Source organism: Hemitrygon akajei, chromosome 15 (genome assembly GCF_048418815.1).
Source record: "Hemitrygon akajei chromosome 15, sHemAka1.3, whole genome shotgun sequence".
Lineage (NCBI taxonomy): Eukaryota > Metazoa > Chordata > Chondrichthyes > Myliobatiformes > Dasyatidae > Hemitrygon > Hemitrygon akajei.
Genome location: NC_133138.1, coordinates 54,303,160 through 54,326,040, shown reverse-complemented (window position 1 = coordinate 54,326,040; position 22,881 = coordinate 54,303,160). Strand labels below are relative to the sequence as shown.

The following is a 22,881-nucleotide window of genomic DNA, read 5'->3' as shown; positions in this document are numbered from 1 at the left end:
GAAAATCCACGTAACATTTGGCTGGACCCAATCCAGAGTCCAGAGAGGCTGCTGTATATTAATTTCCTTTTTACCTCTAACAAATGCCAGTCTATGTCAGGCCATACAAGCTTCCATGGAGCTACAACCGGATAAACTACTGAAGGACTTATCCTTAGATCAAACGCTCCATATTCTTTATCAATATCATTCCCTACCCTGCTAAACTTATCCCTCTGAAACTTCCCATTCTCCCAGCACTCCGGCAACACTCCTTTAGCAGGGTGAGAATCATTGCGCCCCTGCAAATTAACCCAGTAGTTTGCCATCAATTGCATCCTTCTTAAATCCAAAGACATTACTCCCATTTCTACCTGTAGGGCTGAATCTGGTGATGCTTTAAAAGCCCCACTGCACACTCTCAAAACCTAAGCCTGAATCACATCCAGTTTCTTTATAAGAGACCTAGCTGCTGATCCATATGCTATATTTCCATAGTCCAACATAGATCTTATTAAAGCCACATACAATTCTCTTCAACGCTGATCAACTTGCTCCCCATTCCCTACCAGTCAAACATCTCATCACATTTATTACTTTTTTACATTTCTCCTCAACTTTCCTGATATGGTCTGCCCATGTTAATTGTGAATCAAATATAACTCCCAGAAATTCAAATGATCCACCCTTTCTAATTCAATCCTATACATCCCTAACTTCTTCCCTACCTCAATTCTTTTCCTGGTGAAAAGTACAGTTCGAGTTTTTTCTACTGAAAATCTACATCCCCAATCATAACCCCACTCCACCACTTCATCAATTTCTCCTTGTAGTTTCCTGATTTTATGCTCCATGTTTCTGCCTCTTTTCCACAAGGCCCCATCATCCACAAACAGTGACCTACCTATATCCACCGGTACCTTTGTGAAGACGTCATTGATCATAATGATGAAAAGTAATGGGCTAATCCTGAGGTGTGCCATTTCCCACTATGTACTGTTTTGATTCCTCCCCTTCTTACCCCATCCCTTATTTATTTATTCCCCCCTCATTTTTTTTCTCTCTTCCTTTTTTCTCTCTCTGCCCCTCTCACAATTACTCCTTGCCTGTTCTCCATCTCCCTCTGGTGCTCCTTTCCCCCTTTCTTTCTCCCTTGGCCTCCCATCCCATGATCCTTCCCTTCTCCAGCTGTGTATCCCTTTTGCCAATCAACTTTCCAGCTCTTAGCTTCAACCCTCCCCCTCCTGTCTTCTCCTATCATTTCAGATTCCCCACCCACTCCTACTTTCAAATCTCTTACTATCTTTTCTTTCAGTTAGTCTTGACAAAGGGTCTCGGCCCAAAACATTGACTGTACTTCTTCTTGACTGTACTAATGCTGCCTGGCCTGCAGTGTTCCACCAGCATTTAGTGTCTGTTATCTCAGATTATCACAGGTTAGGCAGTATGCACTGGCAGAAAAATGTTTTAGGTGATAACATTTCATCAGTACCTTCTGTTTTTCATTTCACTGATGCCTTAGCTACAGTTTCTGCTTTTATTTCTGATCAACACCTACAGTATTTTGCAAATGACAATACATAATAGACCAATAGGCATAAATGGAGAGGACTGATAATATTTTTAGGTGAATGTCAAAGCAAGACCAGTAGATTGAATGGCCTTCTCCTGTTCCTAATATTCTTATCTATAAATCAGCCTTGCCAATTCTGAGAATGTTAATGTCAGCAATTTAAACTTTACACTCTCACTGTCGTTCTTAATTTTCTACAGTTCCTGTCTCCAGGGCTGAATTAATGCTGTTGCCTACTACTTGACTAGTTAAGTGGTTGTTAAACCACTCAAGAGGTGGGAAATGAGCATTAAGCAGGCAAGAACCTGATTGGCCCTCTTTTCTGCCAAAATGCCTGATGAAAAGCTAGAGATTGATTCAGATATCCTCTGGGTAAATTCAATCAACAATTCCAGATGCTACTAGTAAAATTAACAAAATGAGGCAAAATTTACCCATTCAGTATTATAAAGTTTACTTTCATTTTACTAATGGCCAAATTCTTGATTGTGTCTTTCTTAAAGTTTGTTTATAATTAAAGACAAAATGCATGAGGAATATTGATTTTGTGAAGTAATGTTAATGTGGTAAGGTTATATGCTGTATTAATATATTTTATGCAATCAGCATAGAACAATACTAAGAAACTTCAAATAAACAAAGTAAAAGATTATGTCAGAGAACTGAAGGAATATCATGCAGTTTTACACATCAAAGAATAGATTAATGCTCATGCATATTACTCAGTTTGAAAGATGGATAAAGAAAGTTACTGGACTATGGGGAAAGGGCAATGGGATTAATTAGACAACTCTACCGTGGAAGGATGAATAGCCTCTTGTAGTGCTCTATCATTCTATCATTCTTTGTGAAGTAGCTGATGAGCTAATTTAGGTTAAATTGAGAAAACGTGGTTTTAAAACACATTTTAAACTCTGATTGAATTCATAGTTTCTATGGAAGGAAAAAAATGTTGGAACTTGTTATTATGCACAAATTGTCCTTTTTTGAAAAAAAATTTTTTATTGAATTTTCAAATAGGTTACACAAATTGTCCTTTGTGGAAAGGGCGATGATGTGATAACTAAATCAGTAATAGATAGCTGTATTACAATTAATAATAAACCATGTAAGAAGCAGGGAGAGTCAGAAAAATATTCACACTCAGTGATATTTCTGATCTTTGCTAATTTAACAAGTTCGGGAATGAAATTACAGGCATAGCAGTGTATTGCATCACAATAACCATATTGGTGGAGTTGCATCATGGTGTATTAAAATTGTAATGAATCGCTTTAAAGAAATGGAGGTATAAATTTGGAAACAGCCAGTTTGGCTCATTGCATCTCTCTTCAAGCACCCTGTTAACCCTACACTGAAACCATTTTAATGTCCCCATATTCTCATAAATTTCCCCTCCACCCACTGCTCCCCTGGTCCGACCACACATCTACACACTAATGGCAATTTGTGGTAGCCAAGTAACCAACCAACCTGCAAATTTTTGGGATTTGGGAGGAAATCTTTGTAGTGTCAGAGGGAATATGAAAACTCTACAGGCACAAGTGATTAGGGTTGAACCTGTGTCACAAGAACAGTGAGGCAGAAACTCCACTGATTGCACCACTGTTCAATTTTATTTTCCTTGTCTAGGTCATCATACATCAAGACATAAGACATAGGAGCAGAATTAGGCCATTTGGTCATCAAATCTGTTCAGCCATTTTATCATGGTTGATCTGTTTTCCCTTTCAGCCCCATTCTCCTGCCCTCTCCCCATATCCCTTCATGCCCATAACTGACGTATATAATCTCTCAAGGGAAAAGGCTCTATGTTGTGTTCACTTTCATAGAATTGAGCTCATTTTAACCCTTTTCTTTAAGTTCGGGGGAGCTGTTCTGTAGATGGAAGCCATTGGTGTAGAATGTTTACTCTCCATTGACACTACACTTCCACTGGCAGAGATTTCAAGAGCATCAGACAGCCGCACTGAAGGCAGGTGCATGTCATAGAAACAGCCAAAGGCCCTGGCTTGCAGCCACCTTTGAGATTTGTGTGTAAATTTAACTCAAAGGCAACAGCTGCAAGCCATTGAGTAGTTTATTGTAAAAGCCACAACAGCAGTGCTAATGATTTTTTCCATCGTTTCGCTGAGTTTATGAGTAGCCAAATAACACGATAATTGGCCAGTTTAGATTCATTCTCCATTTTGTTGACAGAACAAATCTGGGAAAATTCCATCTTATCAAGGAGTTGCCAGAGCTATAGTTCCTTTGGAACAATTTATCTCAAAGACAATGATTTCTAAAGCTGATGTCTTTAGTTCTAGTCAGGATAGTGTCAATCCACAGGCTTTGGTACTTCTGGCACATTCAGTAATTTTGGGGTGGGCAGATAAGTGAATCAGTTTGGCTGAAGACTCTAAACTGCAATGCTGGCAATCTCAAAAGTACCGGTATTGCTGGCTGAAAACAGGTGCTCTCAGTTGTAGTGCTCCATCAACTCTGAAGAAGGTAAGGTACATAAAGTCTCCTTATTTAACTGCTACGTTTCACACAAACTAGCTGGAGGAACTCAGTAGATCAGGCAACATCTATGGAGGGAAATGGAGTTAACATTTAAGATCAGACTCTTCATTAGGAGTGGGGATCTTGACTCAATGTTAACTTTCTATTTCCCTCCATAGATGCTACCTGACCCTTTAAGTTCCTCCAGCTCCTTTGTGTGTTGATCCAGATTTCCAGCACTGGCAGTCTCTTGTGTCAACATTTCACTTTAGAGTTTTAAAGATTGTCCCACAGTCCTTGGTGAGCAAACTCAGTTGCCTAAATACACCAATGTGCCAGTGGGTGTTGGACTTCCTAACCAACAGATATTAGATAGTCGGGGTCTCCTCCCTCTTCCTCATCCTCAACACAGGTGATATGTGCTGAGCCCATTGCTGAGCGTTCAGCTCACACCTGACTGCATGGCCAAGCACCTGAGTAATCTTATTGTCAGGTTTGCTGATGATATGACAGTGGCGGAGCACATCACTAACAACAATGAGACGATGACAGAGAAGAGATGGAAGATCCTGAGGCAAATAACCTCTCCCTTAACAAGACAAAAGAGATGGTTATTGATTTCAGGAGAACTCGCACCACTCACACCCCTCCTATCATGTTATTGGGAATGCACATCTTGCATACTATCTTATGGTACCAGAACATATTCCATACAAACAAGACAGCTCACCAATTCCTCTGCTTACTGAGGAGGCTGAAGAGAGCTGGACTGTGCACATCTATACTGAATCATTCTACAGATGCACCATAGGGAGCATCCTAACAAGCTTCATCACGGCATGGTACGGAAACTGTTTTGCTGTGGACAGGAAGGCTCTACAACGGGAAGTTAAAACTGTCCAATGCGTCACCCGCACCAGCCTACATGCCATTAGAGATATATACAGAAAGGTGCCAGCAAAGGGCCAGTAACATCATGAAGCATCTCACTCACCCTCCTCATGGAATGTCTGACCCCCCCCCATCAGGGAAGTGACTATGTGTAGCATCCATTCTAGGAAAACCAGACTCAAAAACAGTTACTTTCCCCAAGCAATAAGGCTGATCAACACCTTTACCCACTATACCCACTAACCCATCCCTTCACACCCACCACAATCACTGCTTTATCATTTCCTATTGTCAACTTGTATACAGACACTCCTGTGCGTAGTGTCACTTTATGGAAATGCAATCATTCTAAGTATATAAATTCTCTTATACAGTATATTTATCCTTTTTCAATGTGTTCTTTATCTTATTTTGTAACTTTGCATCAGATCCAGAGTAACAATTATTTAATTCTATATTACACTTGTGTACTGGAACTGGTATTAAACAATCTTGAATCTTGAATCCTGAATATGATCTGAGCTTTTGTTTATGCAATCAGATTGTTCTGTCATCGTCACACACTAATGTGACTTGGATATCTGTCTCCAGAGTTTCCTCATTACTGGATCCCTATCCAGCAGCACCTGTATTAAAAAAAATAACAGTGCAAGCAGGTGACTCACTAGTACCTTCTCAAAAGAAAGGCAATAATTTCACCAAAGTTGTTTCAACACATGTTAATTCACTTTCATAAAAATTGTACTTTTCTCTCCATCCTTCCATAACCTCAACCTGCTTGTTTGTCACTGAGGTTTATTTTTGCATCACTAAAATATTGCAATAACCAACAACTTTGTAGTTCAAATTTGAGTGAAGCATCTCATTTTTGGTTGCACAGTCAATAAGATCTTTACCAGAAAGATCAAAAGAGAGATTAATTCTCATTTGGCTCACAAGCATCATTTAAATAATTTGGTTCTGTTTTGGATGCCTTTGTCATTTCCAAGTTTTAAGGATGTAACAGAAATGTTGAACAGAGATGGCCTTGTTATTGGAGGACAATCGTATAAAACTTGATTTTTTGGCATGACAAAATGGTGTTTACTTAAATTGAGTTGTTATGGGGTTTTGTACCCAGCTAATTTCTTCTATTTATGATCAAGAAAAAATCTGCTGATGCCGGAAATCCTGCTGAAGGGCCCTGGCCCAAAACATCGACTATAATCTTTTTTCCTAGATGGTGCCTGTCCTGCTAATTTCTTCCAATCTCAGTTGTCACTCAATGGTTTCAGCACACCCCAAATGGTGAGGGTGCTTATGATGGATGCCACCTTCTTGACACCATCTTTAAGATGTTCTTGATGGTAGGGATTGTTGTGACCATGATGGAGCTGCTGAGTTGACAACCATCTGCAGGCTCTTGCATTCCTGTGCATTGGAGGCTCTATACCTGGCTGTGATTCAATGTCAGAATACTCACCATTATCCGTCTGTAGAAATTTGTAGGGGTCTTTGGTGACATACTAAGTCTCCACAAGTTTCCAACGAAGTAGAGCAGCTAGTGTACATCAGATGTGGCTTGAGAGATGGTGTGGATTTCAAGAGAAAGTAGAAATGTAGATTTCTGAGCAGTAAGAGAACAGAGTGTCATCATCTGAAGGAAGGTTTTCTTCCTGATGTTCACCCCGGTGGTATGAAACTTAAAGGAAATTAATGTTAAGGAACCCTGTGGTAAATGTGTTAGGTAGTTTATTTGGGCTAGAGAATGAGGACCAGGAGTTAAACACAGGATCACTGTTGGTGATTTGGGATTGAGATAAAAGGAAATGTACTTACTTTGGAGGGTATTTGGAAGTTTCTGTCAGAAAGGTGTGGGTACTCAATCAATGAGTACTCTCAACTGATTTTTGGGCTCGAAATATATAAAGAAGTATAAAGATTGTGCAAAAAAATTGGATGGCATACAAGATCAGTTGCAATCTTATTGAGTTATTCTGTTCAATTACATAGACCCAATTTTAATATGCACTTTGTGTTCTCTAATGAAGTAGAACTATAGCTAGCTTGCAAAAAAAGTGTGAATTAAATTGCAGATGCCATTATTTGTAAAATATGAGTGAAATAGGCCTTTTCAAAAAGCATACACAGCATTTTGAAACTTTGCATGAACTTAATTCTTTAGATATTAATTTTTGTAAGAGATTTTTAAATGTCAGATTTTTCAAAAATGGTGCATTTATATTTATTGTCAACTAATCCAATTTTTATTTCCCTAGTCTTTTTTCTTTGCTTGATAAAATATCATATTTAGAGTTATAGAACAGTACAGCACAGAAATAGGACCTTATGGCCCAACTAGACTGTGCAAAACCATTAATCTGCTTCATCCCATTCATCTGCACCCAGACTGTAGTCCTCCATACCTTTCTCATCCACGTACCTATCCAAATTTCTCTTAGGTGTTGAACTTGACTCTGCAACCACCACTTGAATACCAGTTATTCCACTCTCTCATCACCCTCTGAATGAAAAAGTTTCCCCTCACAGTCCCTTTAAACACTTCACCTTTCACAATTAACCCATAACCTCTAGTTGTACTCTCCCCAACCTCAGTGCAAAAAGCCTGCTTACATTTACCCTATTTAGATCCCTCGTAATTTTGTATACTTCTATCAAATTTCCCCTCAATCTTCTACATTCTATGGAATAAAGTCCTAACCTATTCAAGCTTTCCCTATAACTCCTTGTAAGTTTTCTGTACACTCTTTCAAACTTATTTATACTTGTCCAGTAGATACTATTGTATACTGTACACAATGCTCTAAATTAGGCCTCACCAATGTCTTGTACAATTTCAACATAACATCCCAGCTCCTGTACTCAATACATTAATTTATGAAAGCCAAAATGTCAAAAGCTTTCTTTACAACCCTATCTACCTGTGATGCCACTTACAAGGAATTATCGATCTGTATTCCTCGATCCCTCTGTTCTACTGCATTCCTCAGTGTCCTACCACTCACCATGTAAGACTTACTATGATTGGTCTTCCCAAAGTGCAACACCTCACACTTGTCTACAATAAATTCCATCTGCCATTTTACAGCCCATGTTTTCAACTGGTCCAGTTCCTGCTTCAAGCTGTGAAAGACCACTACACCCCCAATTTTGATGTCCTTCACAGATTTGCTGTCTAGCTTACCACATTATCATCCAGTTCATTGATTATAGATGGCAAACAACAATGGCCACAGTACTGATCTCTGTAGCACACCATTAGTCACAGGCATCCAGTCAGAGAGGCAACCATCTACTACCACTCTCTGGCTTCTCCTACAAAGCCAATGTCCAATCCAATTTATTACCTCGTCTTCAATGCCACGGGACTGAACCTTGACCAACCTCCCATGCGGATGTAGTCAAATGCTTTGCTAAAGACCATGTAGGCAACATCCACTGACTTATTTTCATCAACTTTCCTGTAACTTCCTCAAAATTCTCCATATGAATGGTTAGACATGACTTACCACACATATTGACTACCCACAATCAGTCACTATCTATCCAAATACTTGTTTATCCTGTCTCTTCCAATACCTTCCCCACTGCAGATATCAGGCTCACTGAACTATAATTTTTTGGGTTATTCTTAGAGCCTTTCTTAAACAATGGAATAACTTTAGCTACAGATATACTCCAATCCATTGGCAACTCACCATGGGTAAGGATGTTTTAAATATCTCTGTTAGGGCCCCTACAATTTCTCCACAATATTCCCACAGGGCCCAAGGGAACACCTTGTCAGGCCGTAGGGAATTATTCACCCCAAGTTATCTCAAGACAGCAGACACCTCCTCCTCTATAATCTGTATCAGGTGCATGACCTCACTGCTGCATTTCTTCACGTCTATTGACTCTGTCTAACTCCCACTTAAATACAGACGTAAAAAATCCATTTAAGATCTTTCTCCATCTCTTTCAGCTCCACACACAGAATGTCAGAGGACCAGTTTGTCCTTTGCTATCCTTTTGCTCTTAATGTATCTGTAGAGCCTTTTAGATTATCCTTTACCTTGCCTGCTAGAGCAACTTCATGTCCTCTTTTAGCCCTCTTGATTTACTTATGCACCTTTCATCTTACACATCTCAAGTACCTCATTTGTTCCTGTCTGCCTATACCTGCTATGCATCTGCTTTTTCTTAACCAGGACCTCAAAATGTCTCGACCCAAGGTTCCATATGCCTGCTATCCTTGACTTTTATCCAGTTTAATTTGACTCTTCACTTATTTTGTCATTTTTTTTAATGTTCCAATCTGATTCGTTAAAAAGATACCCTGTTTTATCTGTTCATTTGTTCAAACTGACTGGAAATAAAATTAATAAGGAAATATTTATGATCAGAAATTCTAGACACTAGCAAAAAGATGGTAACTTCAGAAAAAGTTGAATTTAACATGTATTTTAAATTATTTCTGGTTGTGAACAGCCCCTCTTGATACTTGAGTAGAATTATTATTTTACAATTACCTGTATTTTTAATATCAGTGCAAGCGAACTGAAAATAGATAAAATCCATTGGCTTGGAAACTTCAATTCTCTGTCACTGTCAATGATCTACTATATGATTCATTTTCCATTTCTTAATCCTGCCAAGTTATTTTTATCTTAAAGGTTTTAGCTATTGTTTGCCGGCTGTCTACTCTTAGGACATTTGGGAAAACAATGTTCAAGTTAATTTCATTAAGCATTCTGTGACCTCTAAACACTAGGTTCCCAAATAGCATTGCTGATTTGTTTTCTATTCAGTTTGGCATTTAAATTCAATTTAACTTTTAAATTCAGCTTCTATCCACCTTTGTTTTATTCTCATGGGAAGATATTTACATTTTCTTGAAATGGTCTTTCAAATTATCTTCTGTTTGTTTTGTCCTTTTGAACATAGGATGATATTTCTGAGGGATACATGATGAGGACTTTGGCACTTGATGTGACAGAAGTGTCGATAAAATAAAAATTGTGGTCATTTCATTTTTGAAATGGCTACAAATTCTATCAAAAGAATAAAACTACTCTAAGTACTTGCTTTTCTGGATTACAGAGGGAGAATATTGCATTATAAGAGGTACTCTGATTAAGATGGAGCCTTACTGCCTCTTCAAATGACTTGGGTAGATGTTTAGGAACCCACAACACTCTTTGACGAAACAGTGAAATTCTCCAGGTGACCAGATCAGATTTACCAGTTATTTTTACTTTCTGTCTTTAGAATTATCCTGCATAAAATAAAACTCAGTTAACAACTACCTCAACACTTCTGCATTGTGCAAAGCATTTTCAGACCTTTGAGAATATTGGTGTACAAGAGCTGGCATCTCTATAACACATGCTGAAATCATCACTGTGTCTCAAAGCACCTAACAGTCAATTAGATACCTTTGAAGTGCAGTCAGTTGTGTAATGTAGGCAAACACAGTGAATAATGTGCACATAGTAACATCCCACAAACAACAATCCCCATTCTGATTCCTGGGCTAAAAACTCAAACCAGCTGGGGCATAGTGGGATTATTATAATTATCCTCAGCACGCCTGGATTTAGGGAAATAAAAAATCAATTTTCTTCTTCTAATTAGCATCCAACACATCTTACTGGGAAGTACAATTGTCAGGTGAGAATAAGATTGTATATTGTCAAGAAGACTTACTGTACTTGGGTAAGGTAGTTATAAATGCCAGTAGTAGATAAAACAAAAAGCCATGAATGGAAATTTGGAAACAAAATCATGTATTAGATTCCTTAACCATTGTAGGTCACTGAAGTGTAATGTGATTTAATCCTAGGCATATTTATTGACGGATTTAAATAAAAAGCCCTAAAATAAGTAAAGGCCAGTCAGGTTGCTGGTTTGTTTATCGTTATCCCCCTCAAGAAAATACTTTAAAAAATTTTTTAAAACATACAGTTTTAGCAAGGAAAAAAAGCATGTCACTGATAAAGTTCACTTCATGGTAAATATAAAAAGATATTAACCAGGGAAATCAGCTTAAGTTGCTACTGTGATGCACTGTATGTTAATCTAGAAGATTTTGTTGCATTTGTGAGGTTGGCAAGGAGAACTTATATACATATATTGTGCCCGGATTTCATTCATCTGCATAATATCTTCTATCTATGGTGTACATGTATTTGTCATTTTTAAACTCTTTTTTGTCTCTCTTTCTGCAGGAGGTATTACATTTGGGGCAAGAAATCCCTTCCAACCCTTATTATTGTCAGCTTGATGGACAGATGTCCCACATATTTACTGAAACACTGGGTAAATACACTCTAGTCGGTGAATCACTGAACGCAAATGCAGCAAAGCGTCTAAGACTAGTTCTGTTTGCACCAGGAACGTGCACATCATTGGAGTATAGCATACGGGTCTACTGTCTGGAGGATACGCAAAATGCATTGAAGGTAAAGAATAAATCTGATTTTAGATAAGCCTTTTGAAGGCTGCATCATATTAATTAGGAGTAATAATAAGAGTGTATGTGGATTGGCTGAGCAAGATTAAACAATACTGTCAGAGTAAGATTCAGAACTGCACTGCAAGCTCAGTCAGATTTGAGTGGCCTGCCATTTCATCATCATTTCCATCAGGGTGCGGCTCTCTCCTCTACCTGCTGCTGTAGAAGGGTACATGTCCTCAAAAGCTAACTTAGAGAAGTCAGCCCCAATATTAGACTGGTTATATTCTTTAGCTTTACCTGAAGGTAATTTCCTAGCTTTCTGGAAGAAGTGCCCAGGGAGGAGGTGAGCGGGTGGTGTGGAAAGGGAGGGTGAAAAGTGAAAAATCAGCAATAGTTAGGATGTGGAACATTTCTACTAAGTATTACTAGTACTCAGAGAGATGAATGGAGTTAGAGTTAAACTTCAGACTACTTGGACAAATCAGTAACGAAGTAAGATATGTTAGACTCAGCAAGTATGTCAAACTCAAGGCCCGCGGGCCAAATCCGGCCCGCGGTGGAATTATCTTTGGCCCGCGAGATAATATCTAATTACTATTAAAGCTGGCCCCAGTAATCGAAGCGCCTATGGCGTATGATATGGCTAATGCTGAGTTTATTCAGGTACCAGGTTTTCAGGGTTTTTAGTGTTTATTCAGCAGTCTTGCTCGGCAGTCTTCTTCATAAGAAACGGAATTTGTAAAGTGACACATTTTGTAGTTATAGCAGAGACTGAGACACATGAGAGCAGGCTGAAAAAACGGAGGCAACGAAAGCTGCGTTCGCACGCGTCTGACTGATCCGGCCCGCATGAAGCTGCATTTTGCTCAATCCGGCCCATGACCTAAAATGAGTTTGACACCCCTGTGTTAGAGGAATGCACCTAGATTTTCCAAATCAATATCTTGCCACAAAAACAGCTGAGCAACTTTCCATTACTGTCCTTATCTCCACAGGCCACGCTTACAGACCAGCCCTATCTCCATAGAACCATATATGGCTCTAATCGTATGTTTTAGCACTAGATCTATTTGTCCATTCTTTGTACATTGAGCAGTTATAAAATTGAAGTAAGTAAAAAGACATGGGGACCTGATAGTTTGGCTATGGAGAAGTTTTTTTCCCTCTGGAAAGAAATACTACAGAACTATAAGCATTAATGCTGGTCATTTAGGTGTGAAAATGTACTTTTTATGTTCAAGTGATAAATGAGGTCAGGATGCAGCTCTTAACGATCTATTATTACCTTTCAGAAGTGATATTGTTGAAGTTTTCAAACGTAGAATAAAAGATGTCAACAGACATGAACTAAAGATGCATAAGTTCTGTTAATGCACAAATAATCATAATCTAACAGAACAATAGTGCAGACTGAATGTGGGAAGATGTTAATCTTAAAGGGCCCTGATTTCATTTAATATTGATCTACAATAAATAGATCTAAACTCAGAAACATACATGGCAGAGTAGGAGATTCAAATACAGAAAATATTAGAAGACAGATGCCTCTCACATATTTCTGAAAAATGGAGTGTTTTGACCCCAAATGCCACAACATTAATATTGAGCTTGTTTTTATTGAGTTGACATTCTGCCTGACTTGTAATTTACTAATGAAAATTCAACAGATCATCAGCCAATTGAACTACAAATTGGCATTTGCAAAAAAAAGTAACACCTCTCATTAGTAATTCAAACCAAATCCATTAAGTTACTGTTGGACTGGTTGAGAGCTGTGAAAAAACAGTTTACCTTGAAATAGCTCTATTGAAATCATAACATATCACATGAATTATTATGCAGGTGAAATAGTATCCTTTAACTTTGCAGTGCAGTAAGGTAATCCAGTGTCTGCTTATACCACTGACCTGCATTATTGGCTAATTTTATTAGATCTTGTAATGCAGGAAGTAACAAATTTAACATATCTTGTCATTTAACTATTTAAGCTAATTCCCTAATTGCTAATCATGTGAACTGTTTCAAGTTGTTGAAAGAGTAAACTGTTATAAAAACATCAAATCTTCAATAAGATATTCTAATAGACTTACAAAGTTTTCAAAAAGAATGAACATCTATCTGCACATCTCTAGCTGAAAAAGAATAACTATAGATAGCTCAAATGGTTATGAAGTTTGAACTAATAGATATTATTTATATAAATCCTGTGCCATGTTTGATTTACATCTCTTACTGAAATTCATACATTTCACATTATAGCCCTGCACTTTCTGAATCGAAAATGTTGTGAATTGACAGAACACCACTAAAAATTAAATATTTTTAATTGTGTAATCTATGTGAAATAAAATAGCAACATAAATAGCATTGAATTTAGTATTATCATGATCACTTAATCTAAGAACCTCCGAACTTGTAGTAAAGATTTGAAATTGATTTTTAACAACACCCAACAGGCAGAAATACACCAATTACAGACGGGAAATCGCATGTTTTTAATTAAGTGCTTAATTTTTGGAATGTGGAAATCACTAACCGTATTGCATTTATTGCTTATCCCTAACTGTTTCTGCCAAGTGAGCCACTCCAATTCTTCTGATTAACTTACTTCCTCAGCATTTTGGAAAATTCCAAGAAGACTGCCCTGTAATAACTGAACTGTGATATTTTTTTCCAAGAATGGAGTACTGTTTGGAAAGGGTTTTTGCTCCTCACCACTTGTTTTTGGTAAAAATCAAAGGCTTCTAAGTTAATGTTAAGAGTTACCTAATGATGTATACGTATTGCTTAGGGCATGTTGAAGTGGGTTGTTCTCTGCTGATTAATGTTTAACATTTTGTGATTTGATGAAGATGCAACCATAAGACAGAGGAGCAGATTTAGGCCATTCAGCCCACTGAGTCTGCTCTGCCATTCCATCATGCCTGATCCCGGATCCCACTCAACCCCATACACCTGTCTTCTTGTCATATCCTTTGATGCCTTGACTGATCAGGAAACTATCAAATTCCACCTTAAGTATACACATGGACTTGGCCTCTTCTGTAGTCTGTGGCAGAGCATTACACATATTTACTACAGTCTGGCTAAAAAAAATCTTTACCTCTGATGTAAAGAGTCACTCCTCAATTTTGAGGCTGTGCCCTCTAGTTCTGGATACCCCCACCATAAGAAACATCCTCTCCATATCCACCCTATGTAGTCCTTTCAACATTCAGTAGATTTCAATGAGATTCCTCCCTGCCCCCCTCCAAACATTCTTCTAAATTCCAGTGTGTACAGGCCCAAAGCTGCCAAACACTGCTCATATGTTAACTCGATCATCCCTGGAGTCATTGTCACACATCTCCTCTGGACTCTCTCCAATGACAACATATCCTTTCTGAGAAATGGGCCCAAAACTGTTGACAATACTCCAAGCGTGGCTTGTCCATCATCTTATGAAGTCTCAGCATTATCTCCTGGTTTTATATTCTATTCCCGCTGAAATAAATGACAACATTGCATTTGCCACCTTTACCACAGATTCAGCCTGTAAATTAACCTTCTGGGAGTCTTGCATGAGGACTCCTAAGTCCCTCTGCACCTCTGATGTTTGAACATTCTCTCCATTTAAATAATAGTCCACACTGTTGTTCCTTGTACCAAAATTCATTATTATACATTTCCGTGCACTGTATTCTATCTTCTACTTTTTGCCCATTCTTCCAATTTGTCTAAGTCCTGCTGCAATTGCATTGCTTCTTCAGCACTACCTACCCTCCATCTATCTTCAAATCATCCACAGACTTTTCCACAAAGCCATCAATTCCACGATCTAAGTCATTGTCAAACAATGTGAGAAGTAGCAGTCCCAATACTGACCCTTGAGGAACACCAGTAGTCACTGGCTGCCAACTAGAAAAGGCCCCTTTTATTCCCACTCTCTGCCGCCTGCCTGTTAGCTATTCCGCTATCCATTCCAGTATCTTTCCCGTAATGCCATAGGATTTCATATTGTTAAGCGGACGTGTGTGGCACCTTATCAAACACTTTCTGAAAATCTAAGTAAATGACATCCACTGCCTCTCCTTTGTCCATTCTGCTTGTTACTTCCTCAAAGGACCTTAACAGATTTGACAGGCAAGATTTACCTTCACAGAAACCATGCTGACTTTGACTTATTTTATCATTAGTCTCCAAGTACCCCAAAATCTCACTCTTAATAATAGACCACAACACTTTCCCAACCATTGAGGTTGGGCGAACTGGTCTATAACTTCCTTTCTTTTGCTCTTCTCCCTTCTTAATGAGTGGAGTGACATGCGTAATCTTCCAGTCCTCCAGGACCCTGCCAGAATCAAGTGATTTTTGAAAGATCATGAACAATGCTTTTGTGATCTCTTAAACTATCTCTCTCAGGACTCTGGGATGTAATCCATCTGGTCCAGGTGACTTATCCACCTTTAGACTTTTCAGTTTGCCTAGCACTTTTTCCTTTGTAATAGCAATGATACTCACTCCTGCTTCATGGACCTCTGGCATACTGCCAGTGTCTTCCACAGTGAAGACTATTGGAAAGTACCCATTAAGTTCATTTGCCATTTCTTTTTCCCCTTTGCTACCCTACCAGCATCATTTCCAGTGGTCCAACATCAACTATCACCTCCCTTTTACTCTTTATATGACTGAAAAAACTTTTAGTATCCTGCTTCATATTATTGTCTCGTCTGTCATCATATTTCATCTTTTTCCTTCTTATAGTTTTTTAGTTGCCTTTTGTTGGACTTTAAAAGTTTCCAATCAGCCAACTTCCCACTCACTTTTGCTACCTTATATGCCCTTTCCTTGGCTTTTATGCAGTCCTTTATTTCCTTTGTCAGCCACGGTTACCTAGCCCTGCCATTTGAGAACAACTCCTGATCCGTGTGAATCATTCCCAGAAACTTCAGCCAAATCTGTTTTGCCATCATTTACACCATTATCCTCCTCCAATCCACCTGGCTAGCTCCTAGCTCATGCCTCTGTAACTCCCTTTACCCCTTTAGGCCATTGTGATACTGATACTTGTGGGTTGTGCTTCTCTCTCTCAAACTGCAGTATGAATTCAATCATATTATGATCACTGTTTCCTAAGAGTTCCTTCATGTTAAGCTCCGTAATAAGATCTGGGTTATTACACCACACCCAATCTAAGATAGCATTTCCCTGAGTAGGCTCAAGCACTTGCTGCTTTAAAAAGCCATCTCATAGGCATAGGCAATTCCCTCTCTTGTGATCTGACACCAGCATGATTTTCCCAATCCCCTTGCATATTGAAGTTTCCTTTTACAATTGTGTCATTACCCTTATTACATGCCTTTTCCCGCTCCTTTGCTATCTCAACCCTACATCTTGGCTACTATTTGGAGGCCTATATATGATTCCCATAATTTTTCTTTACCCTTGCAGTTTCTTAACTCCACCCACAAAGATTCAACATTCTCTGACCCTATGTCAGCTCTTTCTGAAGATGTAATTCCATCTCTTACCAATAGAGCCACACCACTGCCTATGCCTTCCTGCCTATCCTTTGAATACAAAGTATATCCTTTGATGTTAAGCTTCCAACTATGGCCTTCTTACAGCTACGACTCAGTGATGCTCACAACGTCATACCGACCAATCTCGAATTGCGCCATGAGTTCATCCACCTTGTTGTGAATACTACGTGCATTTAAATACAGCACCTTCAGTCCTGCATTCTCCACCCTTTTGAATTTTGCCTCTGTGGTACAATTTAACTCTTTGCTCTGTCTGCATTTGTATCCAGTCATTGGCTTGTCCTTCCTTACAGTCATGTTACACCTATCAGCTACTTGTAAACCTGTTGGCTTATCCTCAGTTCTATCATCCTGGTTCCCGTCCCCCTGTCATATTAGTTTAAACCACTCCCAATAGCTCTAGTAAATCTTCTCGCAACGGTATTGGTCCCCCTTGGATTCAAGTGCAACCCATCCCTTTTGTACAGGTCCCACCTGCCCCAGAAGAGGTCCTGATAATCCAGAAATCTGCATCCCCGCCCCCTGCTCCAATTCTTCAGCCACACATTTATCTACCACCTTATCCTATTCCTATCCTCACTGTCTAGTGGAACAGGCAGCAATCCTGAGATTACTACCTTTGAGATCCTGCTTCTCAGCTTCCTTCCTAACTCCCTGTATTCTTTTACAAGTCCACCTCCCTTTACCTTCCTATGTTGTTGGTCCCAATATGTACCACATCTTCTGGCTGCTTACCCTCCCTTTTCAGGATATTGTGGATGCCTCATGTGGGTCAGGGAGAATAATCTATCACACTCACAATTTGTTCTTCAGAGTTGCATAAAGGTTTTGGGGAGTCAGGTGAACCACATGCAGCTAGAGACCTGCCTTGACCTGTTCTTATAATTGCAGTCCTTATGCGGCTGGTTGATTTGAGATTCTGCCCATTGGTAACTTTGAGGACGCTGTTGATGACAGATTAGGTAATACTAACATTGATGAATGCTGTGGATAATTGGTTTGGCTCTCACTGATTAGGGATATTCATTACTGTGTGTTATTTGCCCTTTGCCAGCACTTGTTTGAAAGCTGCAGGTACACATGGCTTCTTCGCTGTCTAAAGAGATACGAATCAAATTAAACACTGTATAATCATCAGCTAGCATTCCCCTTCATGATCTGGTGATGGAAGGAAAGTCATTGATGAAGCACTTGAAGTTGATTGTGCTTCAGAGGCTGCTCTGATAAAAATCCTATAAGATTGTGTTGGGGCAGGTAGGTGAGACTGAAAGTCAGATGGAAGTACCCTGCAGTAAAAATGATTACATTTTAAATTTAAACTAAAATTTACTGCTGCATTTTAAAGTTTAATTGAAGCGTTGAAACTTTTTTTACTGAATTACGCAACAGGTAGTTATCTACAATTCCATTTGGGTAACTGGTTGTTTATTAGTGGCAGCAGCTAGCATAGTAGTTAGTGTGATGCTATTACAGCTCAGGGCGTTCCAGATTTCAGAGTTCAATTCCGGTGCTCTTCTCTAAGGAGTCTCTACGTCCTCCTTGTGGAATGCGTGTGTTTTCCCCTTGTGCACCAGCTTCCTCCCACGGTCCAAAGGTGTACCGAGTAGGTTAATTGGTCATTGAAAATTGTCCAGTGATTAGTTTGAGTTAATTGTGATTCCAGTGTGGTGTGGCTCAAAACGCTGGAAGGTCCTGCTTTGCCCTGTATCACTAAATGAATTAATAAAAATTATCCTGATTCAAAACAATTTAAAAAAAATCAAAAAAAAGAACATTTCTGCTTCTTTGGGGATTTAATAAGACAGTTCATTAATCCTAGGCTTTGAATAAGTCTTTTCACTGTCATTGAATATTCACACAATTATCTTTCATAAGGTGGCAAGAAAAACATAGAATGTCTAATTGTGGAACAATGTCCCACTGTGCAATGTGAAGCTATTAAATTATATGGAAACAATCTATCATAATCATGTTAAACCATAGGACTTTGCTTAATGGTAAGCAGTAACTTTATTACTCCATATTAATATCCACATGCACTGCTAGTATTTCATTGCTTGGCTTGGAGATTAAATAAATTAAAGAAAATATTATATATACAGATAACATATGATACAGGAATAAGAGAAGTCATATTGTGGAAAATATTTGTTCAAATTTTTGAAGCATCTAAAATGAAGGTAATAATTCAACATAATGTAATACTGTTTGCAATAGGAGTTTTGCACATACTAAAGTGATGTATGTTCATTGACGAATTAGTTCCTGAGGAGCGCTTCAGCTTTTTGCTGTTTGTCGTAAGCTAAAATGAGTACTGTATTGAGTGAAATGATGAATGCGGATTTTGAGTGGATAAATATTGACAACGTTGACTATTATCAATTGACCTAAGTTAGGCGATTCACTACACAACTCTTAATCAGAAGTTGCACTTTGTTCTCTGCAAAAATGTCAACTTGAATTTGTTGACCCCTGGCCAGCGATGTAAAACATGGATTGTACTGTTTCTCTGTATCAATACGCACTCAGATCACTTCTCCAATTTATAACACTGAAATAGGTGATCTCCCATTCCCCAAGACCCTGGCGGGGGGGGGGGGTCTTCTTTGCAAAAGTCTCTGGAGTTCTTGCTGCTTTGCATTCGGAGACACATACTCTTGTCAGTTCAAGTGATGTGTTTATTCTCATTGTCTCTGTTCTATCTGGCTAACATGTGTCAGCTTCCTATTAGTCTAAGCCGCCATCAATTTACTGCCCTTTTTGCAAATGTAAACTTGTGCTTAATGTTGTTATATCCAGCTACTAGGCTTGAGTTACTCAGGTCAGACACAGACCCCACTGTTCGTAAACCTCCATGTTCTATCATACCAAAGAGCTCCTTATTTGGAAATGATAACTTCTTAGTTGGAAAGGATCTCTAGTTCTGCAGATAACAAGAGCATCATTGTATTCACTTCAGAACACTTTGATTCAGCTATTCCTGAGTAAAACCAGGTCACAAAATACAGGTACGAAGCAGCTTCACAAAATTGCTGCCTTCATTCCTTCAACCACATGGCAAAAACAAAAAGAATTGACTTGTCTACTTTCACTTTCCATGTCTCATTCAATTTCAGTGTTTTCCATATTGTAGGTTCTTCATGGCCAAAGTCTCTCCCCTTTTGATCCACAGAAAATTTGGGGATAGCACTACTCTTTATATCTGAGTGAATTCTTCTTCGGCTGTTCACCGATTTTGACGTTGACTGTGCTGAGAGTTTAGTCTCTGCAGGCATGTTTATTGGCCACAAGACCAGCACTGGATCGGCACTGTCTCCCACATCAGTTGCATTTGTGATTTGACCGGTGGAGCACCAAATGTCTGTGTTTATGACCTGCTTCATATTTCTTCTGCTTTTTCTCCTCGATAGCTGGGATTGACTTCTTGACAATGCAGCGCCAACTTCTTCTATCCAAAGCATCTTTCTCCCGGGTGTTGACATTCATGTCAGTGTTCTTCATATGGTGCTTGAGTACATCTTTGTAGCACAGCTTCTGACCACCATGCTTCCTCTTTCCTTCATGTAGCTCGCCCTAGAAAACAGCTCTAGGTAATCTGAGTGTGTACAGATCAAAGGAACACCAACGTTCATGACTACATCAAATAATACTGAGAAAGATACTAACAAAACATCCCATTGACTGTAAAACATAGATATCAAAGCATCAGTATATTTAAAATTATGTCAGTACAAAAAGCATATAAAGGAAACATGATAAAATATATGTTTTCATAATATATGTTAGGGTATATAACAAATAAAATATGTGGTATAGGTACAGAGTACTCAGAGTAACAACATCATGGTGTAATTTCAAATAAAATCACCAAAAAGAGACTTGAAATGACATTTAGCACGTAAGCACAAGCTGTTTAAATTGCCATTGAGCAACAGTTAGGAAAATACTTTGGATCATAGAACAAAAAGCAGAACCATAATAACATGCAAAATAATATGAATCTAAGGATGTACACTAGCATTTAGACCTCAGTTCCAAAGCTTTCTCCAAAAGGGCACAAAACATCATTAGCTAAATCTCCATGATCTTGGATTGCTAAGTAATAGATTTATTATGGTTAATATAAAATTCAGGTGAACAGGTGGTTTAACAACAGGATTGGGTAACATTTGTCCAGCCAAAATTAAGTCACTCAAAACATTGGAGACTGCAATATTGGAGTTAATCAAACTGCAAATTAAAGATCCCTTCTTGTAATATGAGTTTGTAGTATCATTCACTAAAGGAAATTTCATGAATATCCTGTTATTGACAGGCAAAATAGATATTGAAGTTATCATAAGAAACAAGCCAACAACCTATGAACTCATTCAGCCAAATCCTTTGGGCAAAACCATTATTCTTCCTTCTGGTGACAAAAAGCCAAACTTACTCCCTTTGTGTCTGCCTGAACCTCATTACACAACAATGGACTAGTAACAGTTGGCACTACAATGGTTGTGGTATCAGTTTTCATTGAATCTATCATGGGGCAAGGTGTACTGTATATGAAAGATCTTGAGGCTCCAGTGCAAATGGGATTGAGTTGCCTGGGGTACGTGCTAATCTATGATCTCCTTTCTGATTTGTGTCCACCCAACGATACCATTACATTAACAATGAAGATGTACTTGAGTTATAAACTCTTCTTTTTCCTGACTCAGGACCCAAAAAAATCTTGTCCTTAATGGCCAAGATCAAAGCAGGTGAGTTGAAGAATCAGAATCAGGTTTATTATCACTGGCATCTGTCATGACATTTGTTAACTTGGCAAATAGTGCAAAAACAGAAATAATATTTTTTTTAAAGTGAGGTGGTTTTCATGGGTTTAGTGTCCATTTAGGAATTGCATGGCAGAGGAGAAGAAGCTGTTCCCGAATCGCTGAGTGTGTGACTTCATGCTTCTGTACCTCCTTCCTGGCAGTATCAATGAAAAGTGGGCGTGTCCTTGGTCCTTAGTAATGGACGTCACCTCGGTCCTTAGTAATGGACGTCACCTTTCTGAGGCACCGCTCCTTGAAAATGTCTTGGGTACTACAGGGCTAGTACCCAAAATGGAGCTGACTAATTTTACCCACACCAGACAGTGATGCAGTTCTCCACAGTAGAAGTTTTCAAAAGTTTTGGTTGACAAACCAAGAAAAGGATTTATCAAAATAAATAGTTGAGAACAAATATAGACCAAGTCAACATATGAGATTTTTTTTAAATCTATAGAAAACAATAAGAAAGTAAAGATATTTAAAAATAAAAATAGGAAATGGCAAAAAGAGATTTAACACTGTTGTGGAGATATTTCAAAAACAATCAACATTTTTCATTGCATTTATGAGAATTTTGTCTTAATGAAGCGAATAAATAGCAGGACAACACATCCAGTTCACTCCATCACAACTGGCTCAAACAAGATACAAAATTTCTTGCTGGAAGGGCCTTAGTTCATTGAATTGGATATTGAAGTGAAGGAAGGATTCATGAGAGAGGTGAGGTATTATCCAAAGTGGTTCTATAGGCATATATCAATTAATAAGTGGCTAAGGAGAGAATAGGCCCCCTTAAAAATTAACATGGCTCTCTGTACAGGACCAAAGGAAATGGGTAAGATTTTAAATAAATATTTGTCTTCAGATTTTACTGTGGAAAACAATGATGGCAGCTAAGAAAAGGGAGAAAATGAGTGGTGTTGTATTAGACCACATACATTAGTAGGGAGGAGGTTCTGGAGGCTTTAAAGTGCATTAAGATGGATGAATGTACGGGGCCTGAATAGTACATTCTTGGACCTAATAGGAAGCTTGACAAGAAACTGCAGAGAGCCTTACAGAGATTTTGGCTTTATCTTTGGCCACTGGCATTGTTCCAGAGGACTAGAGAGTGGCTGATGTGGTACAATTATTTAAAAAACAGTAACAAAAACGACCAGCAAACAACAGGCCAGTGAGTCTGACTTT

At 38.6% G+C, this 22,881-nt stretch overlaps 1 protein-coding gene across 5 annotated transcripts in view; it reads left to right on the top strand.

Moving 5' to 3' along the window:
* Positions 1-22,881, top strand: part of unc5a (unc-5 netrin receptor A) — a 607,644-nt gene that overhangs the window by 550,452 nt on the left and 34,311 nt on the right. For 4 of the 5 annotated variants that reach the window (XM_073067589.1, XM_073067590.1, XM_073067586.1 and 1 more), the window contains one exon: positions 11,140-11,373. In XM_073067589.1, the coding sequence (XP_072923690.1) occupies positions 11,140-11,373 (234 nt within the window). The remainder of the gene's footprint in view (positions 1-11,139; positions 11,374-22,881) is intronic. The other variant, XM_073067588.1, reaches the window with a different exon arrangement.